We start from the raw sequence: 27,189 nt of genomic DNA on the forward strand, positions 1-27,189 counted from the left end.
AGTTTTATTGATGACCATGCCAAGGGAAATTTCTATGGATTGATGGTGGCAGGAATCATTTACCAATAATTAAGAAAGTAGAAATGGATTTGCAATACTTTTTTAGCTAATAATGTAAAAGGGGAAGAAATGTGAGTCCTAGGTTGAAAACGGGTTTGAATTTTGTGAGAGACTCATATTCCCCATGGGAGAAGATTGTAATGTTCGGAAATATTTTAAAAAATTGTATCTCAATCTGCCTAAAATTAAGCTTCCTGTGAGTTGCCACTGGAGCTTAATTAATTTTTTCAGGCTTAGTGAGTATTTATTAAAAATGTAAATAAACTGCTTTGCTGTAGGGTTGAAACACAGTGTAACTACTGTAAGGGTAATTTTTACCAAAACTACTGACATGGGGAGATTATTTCTTAGGCTTCCATTGCAGGTTATTTTCTACTTCTAGCTAGGCTATCACAGCTCAACAAATAAGCAACTACTTCCAGTTAAGAGGATGGATACACTGGTTGTTTTAAGTTTTGGCCTGCTAGAGGTTTGCTGTGGCCTGGTTTGTCTCAGCTGCAAAGGTTCACCATGTCCCAACATGGTAGAAGGAGGTAGAAGTAGTAGAAGGAGGAGATACACTGTCTTCTTCATCTCATTGGATGAGGAAGGAATATATTTAGTTTGTGCCCTCAAAGGGCTTGCAATCTTGGTGATGATGTAGATGATGGCAAGTCAGATTCTGTGTTTATTCTTGCCTGAATTTCTGCTTCGCGAAAATACCATAAGGATTTCAAATGGAAAATGTTCTCTTTGCCTTTTCACTTGTATTTACTCTTCTGAACACAAACAGGTAGATGATTGCAATGACAATGGCTGTCAGAAAGCTTGGGAATCTTGTTCCTCTAAATGAGTCCTATGAATAGTCAGGAATGAAGATGTTGAAGATATGGAAGTGGACATTTATAGACCACCCAACCCAACAACCTTTTCTGACAATATCCTCTCAGGGAGCTTTTGAGAATTCCAAATGTCCTCTGTGTTCATGGAGAATAGATGAGTTCCCCATGGTACCCAGTCTTTAAGGTGCATGATGTTTCTTTGTAATTTATGCTTTCACTTTTGATTCTGGAGGCAAATTTCACTAATTCTTAGCCACCCAACACTTTCTCCCAAGGATATACCATTCCTTGAGGCCAGAATGATAGGGATAAAACTTATAAGTTCTCCTAGTTCCCTTAGATTCAAGAGAAATTGCCTGATGGAATCCTATATTTTGTGTCTTCTCACAATTGCCTATAGTTATATTACTGGTCAGTTTCATGTCTGCCATGTAATGTGATGAGACTGTAACCAGAAAGCACAGCCCAACATGGTGGGAGAAATAAAGGAGCATATAGCTAGGACTGGCTGACAAGTTGGCTCCAATTTTGGAAGTAAATGTCCTACTAGTAATGCATTTTCAAGGCATTTGTGCTATAACCATGTTCTGACCCATGAGAGATAGAATGTTAATGCATCCATTGCCTGATTGTATCTGGATTATGAGGAATCATGATTTTGTTCTGCCTTCTCAGTTTGTTCTCTATGTTCATTTCCCCAAGCCATAGTCAACACTTTCCCCCACCCAACAACAGTAAGTCAATTTGCAGCATCTTTTCTCCAATGATTCTATCAAGGGTTCCTTCAAACACATTTGCTTTTCCTCTTTGAAGATTGTTCTTTTGACAGAGTGTGATTAGTTGTGGATCCTAATATATCAAGAAAACTGTAGCAGTGATCAAGAGTCATTCTACTTCTGTGTATAGTGGGAGAAAGTCATTTAAAGTATAGAGCCTTTTTCCAGACCTAGTTGGCAAGACTGGCCTTATATGTAAGCAAAATATATAGCAATTTACAGTCCAATTTTGGAAACACTGAAAGTATTTTTGTTTCTCCTCCAAGGAGAGAAAAAGAACCCCAAACTTTACCTAAACTAAAATCCTGTTTCACTCTTATCTGCTACCACATTTGAGATTACCTTCTCTTTGGGAGTAGGGAATTAGAGTTCCTGTTAAGATAGAAATGTATTATTTTGGAAGAATTGGGAATGTAATCTGGTACTTGAACTGATTTCATCAGGCAATTATCAGGTCTAGTCTAGTCTCTGAATCTGTTCCTTATAGAATCAATTTTCTTTTGATAGGACTGTTACATGTGTCTTAATTAAGGAGATGAAAAAAGCAATTGAAGAGTTATTATAAAGCATAAGTGATTCAGAAGCTAATCAGAATTTCAGAGGACTGTGAAAATGCTACTAATTATACTGGAGAATATAGATCAAGTTGACCATAGTGTGACTATATCACAATCTTTACCTGAGATCTTCTCTAAGGTCTTGTATTCTTTGCTCCCTAACTCCCCCATGTATCTTTCTTTATCTCTCTAATAACTCAACTGGACTTTTCCTCTTTTCTGACTCAGTTGCAAATTATCCCCAGTATTCCCCTTCTATTATTGTTTTCTGTTTTCCGTGGTGATCATAATGTAAAACTGGTTTGCACATAACCAGCTTAATTTATTGGATATATTTGTATTCCATGTTCAGAATCTACAAATCAGACTTGATCATTAGCCTTTCATTTCTCCCTCAGAAATCTTAGAAAATCCATGGTCTTAAATTCATTCTTTCTCTTCCTATTCTAAGTCAATGGCACTTTGTGCAGTAAAGATTTTTCCAGTGGGGGAAAAGAAAGGGTCACAAAGGTGGAGGAGTCTAAGAATGGGAGTGGAAGGCCCACAGTACAGGTATATGACTTCATTTCAGATGAGGGGTCTGAACCCAACTGGGTTGTTGAATTGGGAAAAGAAACTATCCTTTGTGAAAATTACCAGAAAGATGATTGTTACATCATTGGCAAAGCTTCAGAGGGGAAGCCAATTAGTGAATAGTAGCTTTTTTGGCATTTCTGTCAAGTGAATTTGAAACAAAGTGGAGATACTGAATTCTTTCTTTACAATTTATTTACAAAATGTATTAAAACTTTGTACAATACCTCATAGCAATGAGGCTCTGTAATTATGCCCACACATGCAATTTACACTTTTACGGCCATTAGTTTGCTTGGCAATTTTTCTGTTCACTGAAGTACAGCTTAAACAACAAAAAGAAAAGAATTGGAAAAAAATCCTCAAGTGACTTATCGTCAAACTCCCATAGCTTGAAGTTAGTAGCAGAAATTTGAAGCAATCAACATCTTTTTAAACATGCAAGTTTGTTTGTTTTTTTAAATAACAAACCAATTTACCCGCTTCTTTATCCCAGTGACATTTTTTCTTTGAAAACCTGATTTGAGTCAATAAACATACATTTCTCTTTATACAGTGCCTATGAAAACATTTATGTATAGGTTGGTTTGTTTGTTTTATACAACTTCGTATTCACACAGTATTAGCTTCCCACACTGGGACATAATAGCATTCATAAGTTGAAAATCACAGTTTCATGAAAACAAAACAAAAACAGAAACACAACAGCTTTCTTTTGTGTTCAATACCATTTAAAATCTGACAGGTGAGTTATTCGCTTATGACCACAATTTTTTGGAATGAAAGTTTATATTACACTTTTCTGGAAATGTTTCGTGGGAACGAGACTTCCATTCTTTTCTGAAGACAAGAGCAAATATGCAGCAGATCAACTAAGCATCTAAGGGTCAGTCACACTTGGGAAATGAAGCCGAGCTCCTAGTTTTTACAGTCTGGAAACTTCCCAATGCACGTTACTGATGAATGCAAACTACTGAACTACAGAAAGCATACATCATTATATAGGAGGTAATTAGTGAGCGGAGACTATTTCCTCTGACTGTTCTGATGATGCTATTTGTTACTTGATAGCCCATGGAGCAGCGGCGCGATCTTCTGAGAGTCAGTAGTGAAACTGCTCCAAGCAAGGACCTGCGAGTGATGCTGAGGCCCTCATGTTAGCAATAGGTTTGGGAATGCAGTTTAGTTCTTTGCAAACTAGAAAAGGACACATGCAGTCTGACGGAGAGCCATGGGTGGTAACAGGCAACAGCTGGTAAGACAGACCAAGCAAGAGTCAAGTCAAATCGAGAAGAGTGGTCTGAACCCACTGGCCCGCCTTGCAACGCAGTCCTGTCTCCGTGGTGTACACTTGAAAGGCATACTTAGCAGAGAAAGCAGAGCTAAACACAGTGTTGATTCTGAGAAAGATATTCTAAACACGTCTGGGAATATAGACAGCATTTCCCTCACCTCAATGCTAAATACTCAGCAATATTGACTTAAAATGCACACTGAAGCAAGAAAAACAGATCTATGAGCTGAAATTCCAGGCTTCTTAGAAAGCCCCGGGATCCGTTTTCGGAAAGCACCGATAGGTATACCTGATAGTGCCTCATCCCTTGCTACACACGGGAGTCAATTTCAAAAGCTCTGTTAAACCCTTTACCATGTGAGAAGATAGCAAATCATTTTCACAAAACCATTGCATGAACACAGAGAAGTCACCGTTCAGTCCCTTTCCAAAGCATTTGAATTTTCTTAAGTGTCGCATTTACATTCTAAAGATATACACATTTCAGCAACATTGAAGGAAATAGGGGACACAGAACTTCACCACCAACAGGAAATACCAAAAACATCTGGTCAGCAGATCCTAGAAGAAATGCCAGTCTGTCTTCCTGAATATTGGGAGACAGATTTTTTTTTCTCAATCAAGAAGAATTAATTGTTTTAGCTAAGATGGGGCTATTTTGCTGAATTGGAATTTGAAATTTGCGTGTGTGTATTAAAGAACATGGTATTTGTATACTGTGCAGTGGTATCAAAGAATGGCTTTTGTTGAATTGACTTTTTTAAATACAATTTTTTTCGCATACTGGAATCTTGCATGTCCATTTTTTGTTGGTTTTTATTTTAATTTTTTTTCAAGCAAAGCAAAAAAGATTTCAATGATGGTTTGTTTGCATTGTCGCGAGTCTCAGAGTGTTCCATAAGGCACTGAAGGAAAAAAAAATCAGTTTTTCCTATTGAAAGGTCATTGCACCATCAGCAATATTCGTGTCATGCCCGACACCAAGGAGAGTGAAATCTGGCTCAGGATCCTTGAAGCAGCCATGTTTTCGGTGATTTCCTCTCATCTCATGCCTCCAGTGGGAAGGGACCTGCAAAGGCAAGTGGGGGGGATTTAAATTTGAAAGGGCTTTCTATTGAGAATTGAGAAGTTTATTATGGCTCAATCTAGGTTGGATAAAAACCATGGCTGTTTTCTCCAACTTGCATTACTGTAAGCTCAGTAAAGTCAGTAAGCTGACTTTAGGCAATAGGTAGAGTTGAATTCTTTAACTAGGTCTAAGTGCTACGCAATAGATTGAATTAGAATCATTCTCTACTATATGCATTAATGTACTAAGAAATATAGAAGCATTGTATGAAGTTTAACTCAAAACTTTAATCACTCAGGGTGTAGGTATACCAGAAAGTTTTTAGTGACAAATAGAGACATTTGGGAGAAATACACTGAAGTGTGTTTTCTGTTGGCAAAACCCATGAGAAAGAACCTAGGATTGAGTTTTATGGCTTACTGAATTAAAATCTGTTTTGAGTGTGAGGGGAAATTTTCCTGCTTATTATCAGAAAGATGACTGCTTATTTCTCTTAATACCTACAACCTTAGTTTTTTTAAAGTCTGAAACAGTACAAAGAAATTTAAAGAGACAGAGCATTCCAGAAAGAGGCCAGAGCAGTAATGACCCTGAATCTGTATGTGTGTTCCATGGGATCTTTGTCCTGACATTTTGGGCCTGATTGAGATGCTACTGGTGCAGCATTAACTAGTGGATACATTAACTAGTGCAGGGGATTCATTTTAAGGACCACTTTCTTGTCCTCTCCTCTAGCTTACTACATCCCCTTCCCATTCCTTTTCCTATACACTAATGGAACATTTATTTTTCTCTTGAGAAAATAATTTGCATTTAGCTCAAAGGAATGACATAATTATTATCTACCATTGGTCCTGGAATAAAAGCGTCTGCAAGAAGAATGTTAAAGGTGAACCTAAAGGCAAAGAGCCATAAGGAAGGCAGAATAAAACTAACATGGTAGTGGTCAGTCTGTTCTTTGGAGCCCCTAGGACCTGAGTTAAATGATTCTCTAGCTTGGAAAAGTTTTGTATCTGTGGTAGGAAGTTATAAAAGTCCACTTCTCTCTCTTCACACTGGGATTTCCCTATCTAGTTCCATGACTCTAAGAAAAGGATCTAATCTCTCACTACCTATATGCCCTGGTAATATGGTAATAACAGAAATATTATCACTTGGAATAAAAAAAAGTCCTCGAGGAGAAAGAACATCACCATCTCAGTTATTCAGAATGTGGTAGTCCAGAATATTCTGTCCCCATTCAGTGTAAGATGAATATTCTCTCTGTGTCTCTATCTCTGCCTCTGTGTGTGTCTGTCTCAGTTGGAGATTAGAGAGCCAGCAGAGAAAGGTGCAAGTGTAAGGTTGTAAGTTCAAACTCCAATATTACGAGGGAAATAATACCTATGCATAGGCTAGAGAAAGAAAATTGATCATTTTGAAACTAGACTTCATGAACAAAGTTTGGATTTCCTAGGAGACAACATAGAATGGTTTTAGAGCAAAAAGAATAATATTTTTGCCAAGTTTTAGACATCTTGTAGTCTTGCAAAGAGTGGGATTTCAGAAACAATTGTTGAAGAAGGCAAGAATCCAGACATAGTTCTGAACATCAATCAGGCAATTGTTTCTGAGAACAACTAGCTGAGTCTACCTATAGTTGGGGAAGTGGGTCTGCAGCACTTGACAGTCATTTGTCAGGGCGTGTTTGGTGGTGGTGGTTGGGGGGAGGCATGCTTCCAGCAGTTGGTCAGTAACTCAGAGAGGCACCAGAGAGTCATGAAGCCGTCCTTTCCCTGGTAAGTGCTGACCATGATCTGAGGCTGAGGCACAAGGTCCCATGAGTTCAATAACCCTGACCTTACTATCATCCATAGAATATGAAAGATGATTCCTTCATTGTTTAAAGATTCCTTCTTATCAATCAGATTTTACTGGATAATATTCTTGCAGGTGATTTGCCCTGAATTATTTCAACCTGAATAATTATTAACACCATAACCCCCAGGGCAGGCTCTGATAATTAGCAATAAAAGTAAAACCTCATGGTGCTTCTCCAGCTTTATACCCTGAATAGAGTCTGATGTAAATAGGCCAACTCAAAGACACAGAAGCCTAATAACTAGGTAACAAATTAGAAGTCACTAGGTGATATTTCAGAGCTTCTTGGGAAATGGAAGATGAATGGGCAAAGAGCATCATCTTTCTGTTACCAGCATTCCCCTAATGTTACATGATCAACTGGCTGAAGACAATAGAGAGGTTCTGTTTTCTGCTCAGCCTGCTTTGTATCTTTTGACTGCCACATGTGAGATTTTAATGGCATCGCCTGAGGCTTTCTCTTCTTGTCTAGAGTCTGCATAGGCCTTGAGGACAGATTTATTTGCAGAGGCTGTCTCCTAGGTTTTCTTATTATACTAGAGATTGCTGCCAGGTGCTACCTAACTAAGTTTTAACCATGTTGGCATTGGTGTCTATTAAAATGAAAAGTTTTTGTCTTAATTAACGTGAATTTGCTCCACAAAAGTGGATCACGGAAGATAACTAAAAAGCTGAGCAGCTAGAGTTGTGATAAGTTTATTTCTGAGAATTTTCCTCCCAGCTTTGAGGCTTGAGGGTTCAGGCCTCTGCTTTAGGACTATAATGTTCTGTTCCCTCCCTACTATTTTTCTTCCTCCTCTCTCTTCCCTTCCCTCTCTTATTTTCTCTTTCCTTACCCTATCTTTTTGTTTCTCTTGCTTTACCTTTACCTTTTATTCATTTCCTTCCTTCTTCCCTTCCTCTAATCTCCCCCCCTCCCTTTGCTTAAGTTATGTTATCTGAGTTTATTTACTCCAGAATATTACCACTGCTGGGACCAGCAACACCTGCATGACCCTTGGATTTGTGAGAAATGTAGAACGTGAGGACGTGTCATAGATCTGCTGAATGAAGACACATTTTTACAAGATTCCTACATGATTAATGTGCATATTGACGTTTGTAGTGAACTACTCTGGTTTTTTTTTTTAAATAAGCAATAGAAACTATGGTAGTTGGGGAAAAGGGACATAGATTCTCAGATCGAATGACTGGTGGAATCTGGAAGCTATATGTGCCGTCAGCCAAATTACAATCTTTTCTAGTGAAAGCAGGAAAGGCTTAACATCAATCTTGTGTAGAATGCACAAGACATATGCACACTAGCCAAGCATATGGAGGCTTCTTAAGGTTCCTCACGACTCATTTTATGGTTAAGTAGGACAGAGACTTCAGATCTGCTCTCCATTCAAAAAAATCTCATTGAGGTTTCAAGTTTTCTGGAGACCACTAGGCCATGGCTGGTTAAAAATAGTAGCATGGTTTAGTACAGAATACAGCTACAGGAGGCAGAAGGACTTGATTCTAGACCTGGAACTACTACTATGTAGTTGTGTTGTTGAGAAAATAATTTGGTGTGGTTGGGTTTTAGTTATCTCAAATGAGGGAATAGACAGCTAACATCTGATTTAATATGTATTATTACTTTATTGGGTATCGGTATCTCAAAATTTGGGGGAATTGACTAGATTGAAATCAATCATGTGAAAAAAGTTACTCCTTAAAAAAACCCAACTGTTTCCCAGTTTTAATGGGTCTATATCACCTACAGACTAAAGTCAGGGGGACATTAAATGCTTGCATGCAAAGAGTGCTGATTATAGATTCATCCATGGGTTGAACATTCACCAATGCAATGCCAGCATTTTGTCAGCAGGTTAGTTCACTGTACTAAAGATGCTGTGGCAAAAGATTGCAGTCTGTGAGAGGAAAGCACAACCAGCAACTTCATTCAACAAAATCATGTTTTCTATGGTAAAGATGAATGAGACTTTGGATGACAAGTTTAAAACTTGTCTGAATTTAGATCTATAATGTCAAATATACAAAGGTCAGAACATAAATGCCTTCATAGATATTCAAACACATTTACTCATGAGGTCAAAATCCCCTATCTTAAACAAGGGATATGAAGTTTCTAGTTGTTCTATTCCATTTTAGTTAGGCATGCCAATGATGACATATATACTTGAAGATGATAATGATATAAATATATATTAAAGATTTCCAAAGTGGAAATTTTATCCTAATATAAACTTGTCTTTGAAGTTGTCTGATATCTATCAGGGTCACCTAAGTATTAATTTGTATTTGGCTAGCAGCAAGGAGCCTAGACTGTCCATTGAGAGACACTTACCTGAGCATCAGTTCCAAAGAAGGGACAACAAAGAAACTCAAAGATTAAGAAATTTGTTTGAGGATTCTACACTTACTGAAGAGAACTTCAACTCCCTGTGCTACTTGTGGTGGCAGGGCATTATTCTAGTTCTAATTTTAACATCAGTTCCAGAACAAATGTTTTTTCTAAAGTTGTACTATCCGACATAGTAAGTACTAGCCTCATGTGACTATTGAATATTTGATATGTAGGTAGTATGAGTTGAGTCAAGATATATCATAAGTATAAAATATAGCTAGCATTTCTAAGATTAGATGGATAAAAGTATAAAATATGTAATTTTGGAGATATTGGCATCAATGAAATACATGACTAAAATTAACTTTTTTTTAACCTTTTAAAATGTGACTACTAGAGCATTTAAAATTATACATGTAATTCATGTGTTTTTCTATTGAATAGTACTGATAGATCTCTTTAGTATTTGTGCTGTTTTATTTTTTGAGACAGAATCTTCCTGTCTAGCTCAAACTGGTCTTGAACTCACGATTCTCCTGCCTCAGCCTCCAGAGTACTGGGATTTCAGGTTTTTGCCATCATGCCTGTCTTTCACAAACTGTAATTTAATTCCAACTATGTTATTAGAAAAGCATGATTCCATAACAAGAAAATAAATCATTGTTTTCAGAGTTGAATGGTTGCAAAGAAACAATGCTTAAAACATTAAATCAAAGTAAGGAACAAAAGGAAAAAAATAATGTAAGGCTGATTAGTTTACTAGACCTTAACCGTACCCCTAGATCTTAACACTTTCTGTTCCATACACGTTGTAGCCTTCTCTGTATGTAGCATAATTCTGAGTGTTGGTGGCAGGAGCAGGCTTAAAGTTTTGGGTATTCTTTGTGAGTTTCATGCGTTTGGACTCAGCCCGTGATTTGTAACAGAATTCTATCAAAGCCACCATCATGGCCAGCCCCAGACCTCCGACAAGTATATAGAAAACACCTGCCACATTGCTCAGGCTTAGAGCGCTGGTCTTGTCCTAAGAGAAATGAACAATGCGATTAGTTCTTGGGGAAAACAAAGGCAATGGGACATTATAATACAATATATAGGATACAATATATAGGATAGTTCTAAAGTTGTAAAACTAAATATTGGTGTAATATTGGTGTAATAGCTCAATTCTGGTAACTGGCTAATGTTTTACAATGGCTAGCAAGATGGTAGATTGTGCTTCTGTTAACAGTTTTGATTCTCATCTAAATACCTTTTTTGCCCCCATTCCTTTTGTACCTCAAAATGGATTTCAATAGCTATGTAAGATAACACTTGGCCACTGGAACAAAAGAGTAAACACAAGCATAATTTCTTCTGCTAGCCTCATTAAACACCATTTTCCAGAGTTGAGCTGTGACATAATCTCTACAAATGTTACTTTTCATTGGGAACTTGAAGCACTCTTTCCCCTCTCTGCCCTGCAATATCCCTTTCTCCCTTCTCATCCCTGCGACAAACTTTGGTAAGAACTAGTCTTTAAGATACCAGGTGGAAATATTAGAGGTTCCTGATAGTCTTGGGTTTTAAGTTACTTTATGAGGGTTTGTTTAAAAAAGGGTTAACCCTTGCTCTTTCCCCAGTGACTAAAAACTTGCTCCCTTTGGGAACTGGTTGCTAAGTTCTCATCCTACTCAAAATGAGGGCAGCAAGTCTTTGTGCTGCTGTAACAAGGGCACAGCACAAAGAATTGACTCCATTCAGTTTCATCTTCCTGAGAGTTTGAGAATACTGTGAGGAGGACCCATTGGGCCCTGGCTTGACTTCACAGAAATCAGGAAGCTTTCCCAGGAGACTGATAGCTGAAAAACAATCCAGCTCATTTTTAGCTTTGACTCCAGGGGATGTAGAAAATAATAAAAAATATGATTATCAGCTTTTTATTTAACATAGGGAGAAAAATTGAGGAAGTTGGTCAGTGACTTTCAGGTCAAACTACAAATCTGACTAAGCTATCTGCCTGGACAAAAAAGCAAAAAACAGAATTGCTACACAATGGAAAGAAAAAAGTTGGTGTCATGAGCCCTACCTTTAGGTAGGACACACCAAGGGCCAGAAGTCTTTCTTTGAATAAAATAAAATAAAATAGCATTTTGTAGTCTTTTTAGAAGGATTGTAACCATTTTGCTGCTGAGTGTGTTTCAATGGAATACCCAACTTATTAAGATTTGGAGCATCTTATTTAAATGAGACAGTGAGCAGATGATGGCCAGTGCTGACCTTCAATACTAAGGTCCAGCTATCCCTGGTATATTAAAAATAATTAATGGAAAGAGAGTACGGCCATGTCTTTCTGATCCTATTTTCATAGGAGCCACCCTTGATTTGTTTTGCCTTAATAAAAAGACCAATTGAAATTAAATTGCATTTAGGGAGGAAGTGTGGGTATATGTTATGTCCACAACAACCTTGCAAATCATTAATCTTCTAGGATGAATGACAGCTAGATCAGAGAAATGTTAGATTATCTGATAAGGGAGACTGGTGAGGCTAACCACAAGGATATTCCATAGCCCATTAGGACATGGACCAGTTTCGTTAACCCTCCCTCTGTCATCATATTCGTATATATACATGGCATCCAAAGGGGGAAAAGGTCTTTCACCATAACTCATATAACAGTAGCTACAACGGGACTGAATTCTATGTGTTTAAGTTTCCCAACAGAGAATTCCCTGCTTTGGGATGTAGAAAACAGTAGCAAAATGGTTCACTGCACGGGGAAAATGAGTGGCATTTCATGAAATGATTAACTGATACCACAATATTAGTTCAAAAAAAGGAAAAGGCAAAACTTGAAACTAAAAAGAACTTTCTTAGGGGAGTGAAGGGGGCAGGAAGGAGGCGGGGAAGAGTGTTTCATGCTTATCGATGTGATGTTATCCTGATAATGTGTACCCTTAAGGAGCATGCGACTAAAATTTAAAAGTATTACGTACAGAGATTCAAATGACACCTTTGGAAGAGAGAAATGTGACAGAATTAATAAGATTTGAGATCCAAACAGATGCTGGATTCAATGTGACAGCTGGGAGGAAGCTAATCATTCTGTTTACAGAGACCAGTCTTTGTTAATTCAATTGTTTTTTTTTCAGATGATATAAATAATATATTAAGAACCAAAGGTATTTACAACTAATGAGTCTCTGACACTGTAAGAGGCTAAGAAAAAGTACTGTCACAACTGGATCTTTTCTTTTGGCTATTGTTATATTTTCTCTTTGAACTTTTAAAATGTGAAATACAGTAAAACCTCCTTATAACACAGCTCAGTATTTTATGGCATTTTATATGCAGTAGGCCAGATTGAATTCCCTAATAATAACAACAGCTCCATAGAGTCCATGATTGATGTCATATACAGGCTTCTGAGGCAGCCATTTGTCTGATGTCTTTAGTGCTGGTGTTATAAAGGGGTCCCACTGTCAGGGAGTGTGTGTTGGGAGGGAAAGCCATTTGGGGTTAGAAAATAAACAATGGGTCAAAATGTGATTGCTAATCAGTACAAAAAGACCTTCAGCGACTGACCTTACTCCCGGAATCCTTGGCTCCACATTCCCCCTTATCGTACCACCATTTGTTTTTCAGCTTGTCTAAGATGCCTTGTTCACTGAGTTTCAATACTGCAAGGTTTACAGGCGTTCTTCACGTGGGAAATAACATAAATAACATTATATTATGTTATTTTATGTTATTCAAGCTTCAAACTATTTTAAAACTATAGAAAGCGATAAAGCAGGGGGCCCTGGCCACAGAGTAATTTTAGACACTGCAGGCAACCTGAGCATTACCTTATAAAAAGTTAACACTACAGCAACGCTATATTTACCAGGGCCTGCCCATATCGCTTTGAGTAATCGGCACACACTGTTAAATAATGAGGATAGAAAAAAAAGGCACTCCTCAGATGGGCTGTGTGTGGTGAGGAGGGTCTCTCCTCACCTGACAATCATCGACGGCAGCTTGTAGTAACGTTGTGATGGAGGTGTGTTAGGTTTGATCTAACCGGGTGTCTTATTGTACTTCCAGACAGAAAGAAAGTTATATAGGGGAGTTAGGAAGGGGAGGAGCCAGAAAGGGAAGCATTTTTTTTTCTTGTATTGTGGACAGAGACAAATGAATCTGAACAGAATATAGAACCTACATCAGTAACATGCTTTCTGAGTAATTGTCCCTAATTATACATATTTGTTTCCCAGACAGAACAATGATCTCTGAAAGAATCAATCATACTACATACATATCCTCACCTCACAAGCATGCATTCTAAATTCTTATACACAAACTGGTCTTAGTATTAAAGGAATGATGTAAACCTTTCAGTTTTGGATAAGTGGAGTATTTTTTTACTATGGACAAAATGGTCTGTGGATGGTTTTTGAGTTACTGACTGCTTCTCTCTCTAAAGTGTTTCTGGTCAACCAATGGGCTAGATTGCTTCAAAATGTAATATTAATATGTCATGATGTAAAGTGGCAAACTGACTTTGCTATTGTTAGGTAGCACTCTAGAGCAATAGGTAAGATGTTCTATTAAAATAAGACTTGGAGAATCATATATTCCCAAGAGGTTGGCCACTGCTCCATTTCTTTGATCCTTCACTAATTAAAGTATAAGAACTGTATTTGGAGTTATGGGGCAAAAATGTGAAAACCTACTAATCATAGGATAGTTTTTTTTCTGAGAGATTCTCTTTAGCTGTAAAATAGGAATAAATGACCATTATCTTTCTTTTTAGAGCTATTGAATTTATTTTATTGTTTGTTTTGTTTTTGTCTCAAAGGTTTTTGAGACAAGCTCTCCCTAGGTGGTTTAGCCTGGCCTTGAATGGTTTATTCAGCCCAAGCTGGTCTTGAACTCAAGGTTGTTCTCTTTCTACCTCTCCAATGCTAAAATTTCAGGCATGTACTACTTTGGATCTATTGAATTTTAAATGAAAAATTTCTAATAAGTAAAATACATTGTCCGGAGAGGGTGGCATAATTCTATTGGGAGATGATAAACTGTGTTGAATTCATGTGAATAACATTGTTGATAGAAGTACACATTGGTCTATCAATTCCTTAAATGGAGGTGATCATACAAATTTAGGTAACCAAACCATGGATCTATCACAAAATTTCTTAATTTATTTTGGATATACTGTATGTATTAACACAGCCAGTTGCCATCTGGACTTCCTGTAGACATAAATACGTGGCTGGTATATCCAAAGTCTACTTCCTTTCTTCCCCTCCTTTGCTGTTGAGTGCAGAGGGGCTATGTTATCTTGAGGTAGCCTGAGATAGGTATCACCATTTTAAAATAATATGCAATTTCAGGGCACTTGAGCTTTGGAAAACTATAAACTTTATGTGGCCGAGCGGGTGACGCTTTCTTGGTTAGTTGCAGGGCCTGTAGCCAGAATATCTGCATTGTGTATCTCACAAGGCAATTGAGGTCCTTTTATGCTTTATATAAGTTACTTCCATCAATACCCTAAATCCAAGATTACTCAAATGCTTAGAATATGAAGCAACAAAAAGACATTCAAAACTTGGAAGTCTCTGTAATGTACTAGCTGTGCAAGTTAAATGTTAGATTTTTTTGCCTGTCCTCGGGCTTGAACTCTGGGTCTAGGATTGTCCCTAAGCTTCTGTGTTCAAGTTCAGCATTCTACCACTTGAGCCACAGCTCCACTTCTAGCTTTTTTGGTGATTAATTGGGGATAAGAGTCTCATAGACTTTTCTGCCTGAGCTGTCTGAGATTTCAGCATCCTGAGTAGTTAGGATTACAGTCACCAGTGCTCGGCTGAATGTTAGAATTCTTTTAAAGGAGAAGAAGGTCATCTGTAGCCCTGAGAGCAATGTTGGAGCTGCCTTCTCCCCTACTCTCCACCAATTGTGGCTTTTTCTTTCTTCTCCTATCACTTATTATGTTACCACTACTTGTTCCCTAATACTAAACTTTAAACCAGGCACCGGTGTGAGACAGCAATGTTGAAGTTGTCTCAGGGTGTAGGGGAAAATGTTTTCAAGTGACAGAGGGGTGACCTGAGCTAATCAGCACCACACCTCCATTCTGTGCTTCCTCTTTTTATTGCAAAAGGGCCTCTTAGAGATTCTGGTTTGTAAAGATATTTGCCAGCCCTTATGTGAGATAGACTGATGAAAGTGTTGCATGTTAGTTTAGAGGAGCAGTTCTCCAAAGTGTGGTTCAGGGACCCAAGGTGGATCCTTGAAGCCCTTTAGTCAGTTTGTGAAGTCAAAAAGTTTTAGAGTAATTCTAAGATATTACTTGCTGTTTTTTTTTACCATTACTCTCTCCCATTGTACAGTAGAATTTCCTGGAAGTTACATGATATGTAAAAATCACCATAGATTGAAGGAAGAAACAAATGAAGATCGAATTCTCTTACATCAAGCCAGATATTAAAGAGCTTTGCAGTGATATAGGACAGCATCACTCTTCTCATTTTCATTTTTGCCTTGGAAAATATGTAATTCTTTTCATACAAGTATAATATGTATGCCAACCTACTAAGTTTATATTCTAAACTAATGAATACAGCATTTAAAATTCTTCAGCTTTAATTTGTGATTTTGTGAATATTAATAGATATAACACACATAAACAAAAGCTTTCTTGGATTCCTAATAACTTTGAAGAGTATGAAAGAGTCTTGGAATGACAAAGTTTAAGAAGCACAGATTTTGGAGGAGGGAAATCTTTTTCTTTTGTCACGGGTCTGATCTCAGCTGCTACCACACATGCTTGCCTAAAACTCAGCATTAATATGCGAGCAATTCCATATCTTTCCGATAAATGGCCTCTCTCTTCTTTAGGCCATCCAGTGCCTTTCTGTGAATGGGGAGTAGCTGCTTTTCACTATCATGGCCTCCACAGTCACAATGCAGGTTACCATGGAGAAAGAGTTCTCAGCTAGAGGAGGGAGGACTATGTATACTCCAGGTAACATTTAGCAATGTCTAGAATTATTTTTTGTCACAACTAGGTGGGACAATGTTGCAGGCATCCAGTGAGTAGAGACTAGAGATAGTGCTAAACATCCTATTTAGTAGAAGATAAGTCAAATATACTGAGGTTGAGAAACCTAGCTTCAGGCATCTAGATCTCTTCATAGCTACCCTAGGACACAAGAGAACCCTGACAAGTAACACACTATTAGGAGATTAACCTTTGGAGAAAACTAGAGTTTATGAAAATTGGCAGGGAACCAATGTGCTTTTGATAACTTCTGAAAAACATGGGGAACGAAAACAAACATTTCAAGCAGTAGCATACCTAAGGAACATTGAAGCTCCAATCAGAAATCGCAGATAATGCCATTTAACAAGGTTAGGATTGCTGCCAAGGAAAGAACACTTTAAAAGCTAAATCTTTCAGAACTCCACAGTAGTGGGATAGAGTCAATTTCCAATGTGGCAGTGAAATAAAACCTTGCTTTTTTTTTTGACTGGGAAATTTTTATGTGGTTGCTTGTTTGTTGCATCATTTAAACACATTGAATTTGGTGTTTTTCACCATTTTTCTACCAAATCTTTTTCAAAATATTTTTTATTGTAAAGATACTGTACAGAGGGCTTACAGTTACATAAATAAGGTACTGAGTGTACATTTCCTCTTGAGCATTGTTACCCCCTGCTTTAGAAAAAAAAATCTACATAGGTTTTTCTCTCTCTGTACCTTATTGGATGCATTGTCAAGTGAAAGCCAATCAACTCTCTCCTATACACACACACACACACACACACACACACACACACACACACACACACACACACACACACACACACACACATTTTTTTTTTTTTGGGTCCGGTCGTGGGGCCTGAACTCTGGGCCTGGGTGCTGTCCCTCAGCTCTTCAGCTCAAGGCTAGCACTCTACCCCTTGAGCCAAAGCGCCACTTCCGGCTTTTTTTCTTTTTGCTTATGTGGTGCTGAGGAATCGAACCCAGGGCTCAGGCATGCAAGGCAAGCGCTCTACCACTGAGCCACCTTCCCAGCCCCCGACACACATTTTGAAGTATAGTATTTTAAAGAAAAGGGAATTAGGTGGATATTTGGTCATTCTAAATGTCACTATTTGCAGGAAGCCATTTTTGCTTCTCCTTCTAATGTCTTCTCTTTCCCATACCATCTTTTATTGTTTCTGACTTATTGTTTCTGCCCATGTTTTATAACTTCTACTAATTTGTGTGCTTCTCATAGGCAAGGATCCTGGCTATGTATGTTTCTCGGCTTAGATACTTTTCTCAAGAAACATCTTTTATTTTTCAGCCTAGTACCTTCATGTGATCATATTAATTATTGTTATTATGGTTTATGCTTAGTGATCACCCCCAAAAGGTAGATTTATGGTCTCTACTTTATCAATAGAGATTTTGAAGCATGGATGGATTGAACAAATTTGTTCATATTTGTGTAGTAAGTTATAGGCTAGGCCAGATAGAACATTAATATTCATTCATGCTATAGTGTGCTTTCTCCAGTTCTTCAGCCTTATATATCCATAATGATTCTTTTCTTCAGGGACCACCATTCTCCAAATAACTATCAACCTAGGAAGGGCATATTTTGCAGCTGGGGCCTTTCACTGTGATGAAGCAATATGTCTCCAGGGTAATGTTTCAAGCAATTACTGCAGGCCCTTAACTGATACCTGAGAAAATTATAAGTCAGAAATATTTATTGTACTCACCTCAATAGAGAACAGAAAGAATTAAACAAAGTAGGTCAGATTTCGATCATGGAAATTAGTCAAGTATTATCTCTTTGAGGGGCTTGCTAGAAGTTTTTGGTGAGTAGAGCCCTCATAAGACAAATACATGGGTCACTATACTAAGAGAAAAAAATACAAGGGCTTTAGGATAGAATTTCAAAGGATCTATGAATGTCCCCCTGTCAAACATATTTTCTTTACCAATACCTGAAATTTTACTGTGAGAACATTCACATGTTTAAGTTTGAATAAAATGCTTTGTTGAAATACAAATCTTCCTTAGAAATGAGAATGAAGAAAAGATTATTTACACACTATAACTCTTCATTCTATTTTGTTTGAACATGTTTATAGGTAGGGGAAGAATATAAAGTTTCCCTAAGAAGAATATGCTCAATGGCATGCAAGTCAAAAAATTCATGTGATTGTTGAATAGATATTGAGAGCTGAACCAATGTGAATTAGGTAGTCATGTCAGCATGTAGATTCTAAATGTGAGGGTTAGTGATGGAGTGACAATTGTTTAGTTTTTAATGTAGAAATAATATTGAAATGTAAAGGACTTAGATATTTTTATTTTTTGAAGAAAACGACTAGTTAATACAAATTTCTTCTTATCTCTGCCATCCATATCTGGCAACAACTCAACTACAAAATCTGCGCTCTTCTCCAGGTGATGGCTGTCTAGATTCTCGGCTCCATTACTGGAATATACCAACTGGCCATTTCAAAGAATCAATGCTATTTCAATGATGGAAACCTTTCCATAAAAAGAGAACTTTAGGGTAAGAATGCCATTGTTGTTGTTTTTCGATAAAGGTAGATATTGTTTATGTAAAAACCAAAACAAGATTTTATGTATTCTGAAAGAGCATCATAATTTATTTAAAAATTCTGATTTCAGGAAATGCTTAGATAAAGTTGCTTGAAACAAGTTGGGTTCCAACAGTTTAGTTTGTGGATCAATTGCCCATTTTATTCTTCTAAATAATCTGGTGATCCTGGAAAGGTCAAGATAAGAATTTATACTACTAACATGGCTATCAGCCTGAAAAATATAGGAATTCAGATAAATCTAGTATGATTTATCTACCTGAGAGACTGTGAGATATAGTCTACTTTTAATATGTTCGTCTCTTTTCTGAGTAGTGACATCTAAACATCAAATAAATGCTTGTTTAATTCATGATTCCAGAAGATCTTCAATTGTGTAAGTTAGAGAGAAAAATAAGATCACAGAGAAGTAAAAGAAATTTTAATAAAATTGTTCCCAACCCAAGCAGGAAGTCCTTCCTTCTTCTTATCCTACTTGCAAAATCTTGTTTCAAGTTACCAACACTTGCTTCTTCCTATGTAGTGCTTACTTGAATTTTTCAGAAGTATCTTCAACCCAATGGAGGGAAAAATAGTCATCCTCCACTCCCTGACTTTTTAAACTAAAGGTATGTCAGGTTTTCATAATAACAAGTTGCCTTTCTTAATCACTCACATGGTGATGAGTCACCTTTTCTCAGTCATTCATGCCAAGCTTTTCTGGAGAAGCCTGAGCAGTGCTCATAATATAACAGGCATGTGTAAGCAGGCACAGACATCTCTGCGCAGGTTGGTCTTTATTTAGTTGAAGGCAATTAATGATGGCGCAAGAGAAGAATCTTTGTCAAATGATAGAATTTTCTATGTGGTCCTTCACATTATTTTCTGAAATCTGAAATGTGGGCAGTCAAAAAATTTATCTGCCTATTGGCAGCTGTTGGAAGCCATGTGCTGGTGTCTTGAGATAAACAAAAAGACACTATCCTATTCTTTTCACAGTTTTTACATGGAGGATTTCAGGAGAATGAGGGCTTAAACAATTTCAGTCTTAGCCTCCGCTTTCTCCACACCCTGGGAACAGGTGCACATATAGCCACTGGTGTCACTAGGCACTAGCCACCCAAATGATTCTCATTCTACAAGGGTGGGTACAATGATTTGCAGAATTTACAATGGTTGGCTGTTAGAACCATCTCTGAGAGAGTATTATAACCATGTAGTTCACAAATGTAGCTTATACCTATTTAACATCTTTCTAATTGGATCAGAATTTAAGGTAATTGCAAAGAACTAATTCAATAATGCATAAATATAATATTTGGAGTTGAAAATTATGGGTCATTTTACTAAGGGCCTACCAATGATAGTGACTGAAACCTTCTGATGAGTTGTTGTTGCTAACATAGCAGCCCCAGAAGCAACTTAGTGATATGTGGGTAAAGTCAGTGACATTTCCATATGATGTGCTTTTAAATTGAAAGATATAGCCCACAGGTTATTAATTTCTCTGATGGATTTCTGCCAGAATAGACCTTTGTCCAGCATCTGCTTCTAGAATGGAAATTCAAATTCATTACTGGTTTTGAGTTATTTCATTTAGCTTATTTTTTCTGGGAATATTTGTTATCCAGTTTGTCTTTAACAGAGAAAATGGGATCAAGGGAGACACTATGCTGAATATATCAATTTGGGTTAAAGTGTGGACATAGGTATTTTCCCAAAAATGTAATTGGTATGAATTATTTGAAAATTCTACTTTTCTGGAAGAGACTGAGAGAAGAGAAGATTCTGTACAAAAGGAAATATACTCATTACTTGAGTTATATAATTGTCATCCCTCTGTACATCACCTTTATGATAACTATAAAGTAAATTAACTTAAAAAAGAGAAATCTATTTTTAACATCTATTAAAAATTCAAGCTATCAAATTTGATAGTTTTATTATATGTAAATGTGGGTTTTAAAATTCATTTCAATGGTAGCAAAGAGGTTACAAACTGAGATGTTTAGTATTCTGAAGGTATCTTTCTGAAAATATTAGGCCACAGCTTTCAGTCCCTAATGTTGTACATATATATTACTTGAGTTTATTAGAAATTGAGGTAATGAGTGTTTCTGAAGACAATCTAGCTCCTTCCTTTGAATCTAGGCAAGAGATGTATTGATGTTTCATGGAGAGCACCATCTTCTTTTTTTCCCTCTAATAGCTATTTCTTAGCATAAATCATGGACAAACAATCAGACATAACTTATATTCAACTGTAGACTGTAACAAATTGTGTCTATAATCAGTTCTGAAAGTTGGCTATTGATTGTCATGTCAATGGTATATAGCACCCTCTTCTGGCATACATTCTATCATCCACACTTTACACCTGCACTCCTAGCAGTGATGCTAGATAGGACATTCTAGTAGTCTTATGGTGTATGTGTGTTTCTGTGTGTATACATACACATATATGTAGAGTGTGTATATGTATGCATATATACATATGCATATAGCATATATATGTGTATATATGTGACTGTGTTTAAAAGCAAAGTATGCTATTGCATTAAGTCTAGGTTTTGAGACATATTTGCTTCAGTGCCAGATAAAATTAAGCAAAAAGATAAGTCCAGTACTTGGACCACATTTTTGCCACCTCTGACCAATGAGTATCAACCTAATGTGCCAAGGGCCAAATGCTATACCGCTCTCTAAAAAGTCAAAAGAGAATGAATTTCAATTGCTCTCCATAAGAGAAAAATTTCCCCCCTCCCAGCTCCACCAACCCAAACTCCCACCTTAACCAAATATTTCAGTCACATCAAATCTTTCTTGCTCCTTTTCCATGGCTGTCCTACCTTTCAGACAGTGTGGTCTTATAACCTCTCCAAGTGAAATGAAACCAAATGATTTGGTCTTCAAGGGGCAGAAAAAGCACTGATATGCACCATTTCAATCTTTGTCAATGCAACGAAGTCTTTCCTCTTGACCATTGCATAACAGCAATCTTACCTTCAGGCTTTTCACTACTTCTGCTCTTTCTGTTCCTCTGATGTTGGACATTTGGTCAGTATTTGTCAATAAGAAACACATTCATTTTATCAGGATAACACCAAAGGTGAACAACCATGTCCTAATCATAGAAATGTTAAGGCCACACAGTCAGTTAAAAAAAATCAAAGAATGAATAATTAGGAATATTTTCTTTCTGGATTACATTTTTTCCGATGGTAGAATTTATTCCTTAACACCATTTGGCAAAATCAATGGTTTTGGCAGCCACTGTACTGGTTCAGTTCTTAAGGAAATGTATCCTTTGATTGAAGCAGCCATTTGAGAGAAAATGAGGATGTGTTCTTGGGAGAAAGACCTGAGTAAGTTCAAGGAGCACATTTAGTCACTACCAGGGAAGAAAACTGTCAGTTTCTTCATACTTCCAGGAGGCAGTATCAGCACAGAAACATGCAAACCAACGAAGAGCATAATATACTCACCCTACTCCTTGATCTCAAACCAGAGTGTTGGGGATTCACAGGAACTTCTGCTAGGCCCAGGAAGTGTCATCAATCTGTAATGGTTCTTGCCTACACATGTAACAGTGTCAAATAGTCATTGGGATCCATCTTAACTCTGTATATCCAAAATGTCTACCTTGAGGAATGGCTCCTGCCAGTACAAGGTCCATTTTGTTGCAGGGAAAGGTAGATGCAGATTCATATCCATTACCTAAGGCCCAAGAATGTCAAAAAAAATTCTGGGTGTGAAGAGAAGTGATTAAGAGATGGTGGTATAGTTGAAGAGAATTGTAGACGAAGAAGAAGAAGAAGAAGAAGAAGAAGAAGAAGAAGAAGAAGAAGAAGAAGAAGAAGAAGAAGAAGAAGAAGAAGAAGAAGAAGAAGAAGAAGAAGAAGAAGAAGAGGAAGAGGAGGAGGAGGAGGAGGAGGAGGAGGAGGAGGAGGAGGAGGAGGAGGAGGAGGAGGAGGAGGAGGAGGAGGGGGGGGAGGAGGAGGGGGAGGAGGAGGAGGAGGGGGAGGAGGAGGGGGCGGAGGAGGGGGCGGAGGAGGGGGAGGAGGAGGGGGAGGAGGAGGAGGAGGAGGAGGGGGAGGAGGAGGAGGAAAGAAAAATACATAAAAAACTGAAGATCTCGTTTATGCCCACAGGAAATACAGTTGCAACCTCATTCCTATATGTAATGCCAACTAGGAGCTGAGGGAATTTGGAAACAGGCTGTCTAAAAGAATCATGTTTTGCTATATTTGAATAAAAGACTTCCTAAGAAAATACATTGGAATTAAAAATACATTGTTAGGGATAGGGAGGAGGAAGATGTTTGAATTTCTTAAGAGAACAAACTTTTAAGGTACTACAACAGAACCCAAATCAGAGGAAACACACGTAATTTTAATTGCAGACAATTTTTGAATCTATTAAAATAATTCCCTAGGTTTTGCCCAATGTTATCACATTGATCAATTTCTTCTTGCTCCTGTGTATTTCAACTGCATTTCTTTTCAGTAGTCTTTAAAGTCATAATGATTCTATCATTTATTTAAGTAGGAAGTTTATCTGAATGTTGCTTCCTTGTTTTTACTTTCCTGTACACTTTACAAGTTAAGACAATTCCCTCACTGTAAAAATTTCATTGTAGTTAATAAGCCCAGACTGGTCCTACTTAAATATTCTGTTCAGTATTCATTAAAGCAATACAGTACATGTTGCTTTTCACCTCAGAAAATACTGACATTTTTTTTTTCACCTCAGAAAATACTGACATTGGAAGTGGATTTAAGTCCCTATTAAAACCAGGTACAAATGTAGGGCCACGTACGTTAATATTTGTAATAATTTGTTATCTAATCACGTGCTGAATTAACTGAATTTATTTCTTCTAGTAAGGTAAAGCAAGATGGGAAACATAAGCTTATACCCTTTACATAAGATTAAGAGAACTGAATGGATGGATGATCAGAAAAATGTAAACCTTTTGAGGGTGGTAGCTGTGGAAAGAGGCTCACCAGCTGAGTCTCCATTCTGCTGTGGTTTACAGCAAAGTTTCAATAGTTATGTCACACAGCCCCTGATTATCTGGGTTTGTTATTGATAAGTTTGTTGACATTTTTTGTGCCAGTCCTGGGGTTTGAACACAAAGCCTGGTGCTTTCCCTTACCCTTTTTGCTCAAGGCTGTCACTTTACCACTTGAGCCACAGCTCCACTTCCAGCCTTTTGGTGGGTTAGTTGGAGATAAGAGTCTCATGGACTTTCTGGCCCTGGCTGGTTTCAAACTTGGATCCTCAGTTCTCAAACTCTTAAGTAACTAGAATTATAGGTATGAGCCCCTGGAACCTGATTATCTGAGCTAATCACAGCACTTGCAGACTGGTTGTAATAAACACTAACACAAAAGTGTGATTTGCAAGTTAAAATCTCCAAATCACAGGTTGAATCTCCAATCTTTGTTATACATTAATAGTCCATTAAGGACAGATGATATCTGTTTTGCTTCATTAGCCTAAGTTTGGTAAATTGGTAAAGATAAACAATATTTGAGGTTTAGCTTGTAGGTCTGGTACAGAGGTTGCCTCAGTGACTGACCTGTCCTTAATTCCTTACATAAAAAATAAATAGAATATCTATTACATTAGTTTAAGCATGTGCACATTTACAACAGCCTTCAGAGTGGCTGTTTTTTAATTTTTACTTTTGCATAGGATGCTGGATTTCTAGAATGGGCATAGAATGTATAATGTCTCATGCCAGAGAGAAAAAGTCAACAGTTTAACACAATTGCTAATTTATCATTATTTAAACGTTGCAGGAGGGAGACAGAAATAAATACTACAGGTATTTCTTCCTCTTGTGGTTTCAGAGATAATAGGTGTGAAAACATTTCTGAAAAAGCAAATGTACTTGCAAATGCCATGTGGGTTATTGTCATTTTTAGTAATCAGCACTGAGAACTGGAATGACTCAAATATGCCATTTGCCTACTAACCAAAGTAGTTGAGAACGAGCCTGATTCTTATGGAAACATATCACATGCAATCAGATTCACGTTGCTCACTGACTGGGTAGATGCAATGAATTGCCATCCTGCAATTTTATCACAAGAGGTGACCCTGAAAGGCAGCAGAGATTTGTGACAGCATTAGCTGTATGACCTTTTCAAAGTCACCATTATGTCTGGGTCTCTCTGTCTCGGTAAAATAACGCTATGTTCAATAGTCAATTGTCATGCTAACTTGGGATGGGATAAAATAAAGAAGTATAATTATCAAGCCATTTTGTTAGTATTGTAAAATTTCATTGATTTGGACTAACAGAGGGGATAGATTGAATAAGTAAAGAGTTGAATTTCAAAATAAGCCTGAAGAATTACCCTTTTATGATTTTAACTATTTTGTAATTCAAAGTGTCTATAAAGTATTGCCTTAGTAGAGCTCCTTGTGAGAACTATTTTAACAGATTTATAAAGAATATGATTATCTAATAAGTGTTTCCATTAAATTTAACAGGGTTTGTTCTCTTAAGGAAAAATTGAATTGACAATCTAGTCTAAACTCTTCATTTGCTTAACAAACTTCTCTTGTCCTTATCCCTAAAAATGTAAAGTTAATTTATAAACTAGCCCATGTCTAGTTTATCAGAAATGATTGATTATAGAGCTTCAACTTAAGGAGACTTCATTACCAATTCTTCCTCCATTACTGATTTGGTTTAGCATAATCACTAACTAGTGGTGGACAAGTCAAGTTCATTTCTTGCCCCTTTTCTTGCTCACTCTCAGAGAACAGTGGATAGCAAGAAGGAAGAAGATAAAGGCAAGCTCCTTGGTAATCCATGCATACAATATGCATTGGATGCACACAGACTTGATAAAAAATATTATCCATAGTTGAGAAAGGGTTGAAACATTTCAAAAGGTTGGCTGAAGGAATGATCAAGAAAAATGATTTGAAAAGATTCCTACAAGGTAGCACTATAGCCAAAGAAGTTTGAAACATGTAGGATCTATTAAAGTAATTTATATTTGCATATCAAAATTCAGATAATCTGGAAATTGTGATCTGGCAACAAAGTTAGTTGTTTTAAGACAACTTTGAGTCAGTACTAGCTGAGGGAAAAAAAGAGCTTGATTGATGGCTGTAATTAGCAAATAGCTGGAATAAAGTTTTGGGGTCTTCATGATACCAAAACATCTAGGTGAAAGGTAAAATTTCAGCCCAATACATGCAATTTTTAATTTATCTAACATCAACCGTTTAGTTATTTGAAAACTTCTGGGCACTTGCATCATGTGGATTATTTAAAGTCATCTTGATACAGTCCATGGCGCCTTTTAAACCATGCTGAATATGCATGATGAATTCCTGAGAGCAATGTAGCCAATCCAACTCAATTTTCTTTTTGCCATTTACTTCAGTGATACAGTTAAGTTCTTGGTGGCCTGCTTAATATCATGAGAAAAAGACCAGGAAGAAGGTGCTAAATACTTGGGGTATCACATTAGCCATTGTAAAAAGAAATCAAATAACCCCAAACCTTGGCTAAATTGTCAATGTCATCAGTTCACATTGGTAGGAAAGGAAATTACTGCTTTGTACACATAGTAAAACCTTGATTAATTGGAATCCATAAGGGATGAATGGAATTTTCAATAAGAATTCTCATTTTGTTTCATTCTTGGCTAGCAACATGTTTTCTTAAAATGCTTGTATCCATTTTCTTGCCCCAGGGAAGCAGCCTCTAATGTCTGAGGGTCAATCCAGATGGAGAGAAGTTATAGCAGAGCCAGCTGAATGTGACTTAACCACAGGTTATGTCTTGGAAAATTATTTAAAAACTCAATTCCTTGAGGTCTTCTTTTTGGGTACTACTGATGCTGTCTCATCAATGTGAAGTTCTGAAAGGGGGACAAAGTTGGGGTACTAGTTGGGTGAGTTCTCGTTAATCAAGGTTTTACAATAGAAGGCCATGCCAATGCCTGGTAAGATTATAAGCTGAAGTCAGTTGTATTTAAATTTAGTTCTTTGGAAGTGCTCTGGATCAATGTTTCCAAATATAGGCTACTGAAGACTGGCAAACTAACTTGTTTTGCCAGGATCCTGAGGGATGGAGAGGGGAAGAGAGAAGCAGAGGTACAATCATTGTGTCTGAAGGAGAAAAGTTTTTTGGCTTGCCTGTCTGTTGCTGTGTGGTTGGGAAACACTTTTCTTCACCTTAAGATGCCCATGGTATCTTGGTTGTACAAGAGGTGACATCACATGCTTCAATATCAT

General features: G+C 37.2%; 1 protein-coding gene across 4 annotated transcripts in view; it reads right to left on the bottom strand.

Annotated features, from left to right (window-relative positions):
- Window positions 1-2,976: 2,976 nt before the first annotated feature.
- Window positions 2,977-27,189, bottom strand: part of Gria3 (glutamate ionotropic receptor AMPA type subunit 3) — a 288,699-nt gene continuing 264,486 nt past the window's right edge. The window contains exons 14-16 of one of the 4 annotated variants that reach the window (XM_070039784.1): window positions 12,913-13,027; window positions 10,122-10,369; window positions 2,977-5,150 (exon numbers count right to left, since the gene is read on the bottom strand). In XM_070039784.1, the coding sequence (XP_069895885.1) occupies window positions 10,124-10,369; window positions 12,913-13,027 (361 nt within the window). In that variant the 3' untranslated portion in view covers window positions 2,977-5,150; window positions 10,122-10,123. Of the gene's footprint in view, window positions 5,151-10,110; window positions 10,370-12,912; window positions 13,028-27,189 lie in introns of those variants that run through there. The other 3 variants (XM_070039786.1, XM_070039785.1, XM_070039787.1) reach the window with 3 other exon arrangements.

The sequence above is a fragment of the Dipodomys merriami genome, unplaced genomic scaffold (genome assembly GCF_024711535.1).
Source record: "Dipodomys merriami isolate MVZ:Mamm:240054 unplaced genomic scaffold, mDipMer1.0.p SCAF_3, whole genome shotgun sequence".
Classification (NCBI taxonomy): Eukaryota; Metazoa; Chordata; class Mammalia; order Rodentia; family Heteromyidae; genus Dipodomys; species Dipodomys merriami.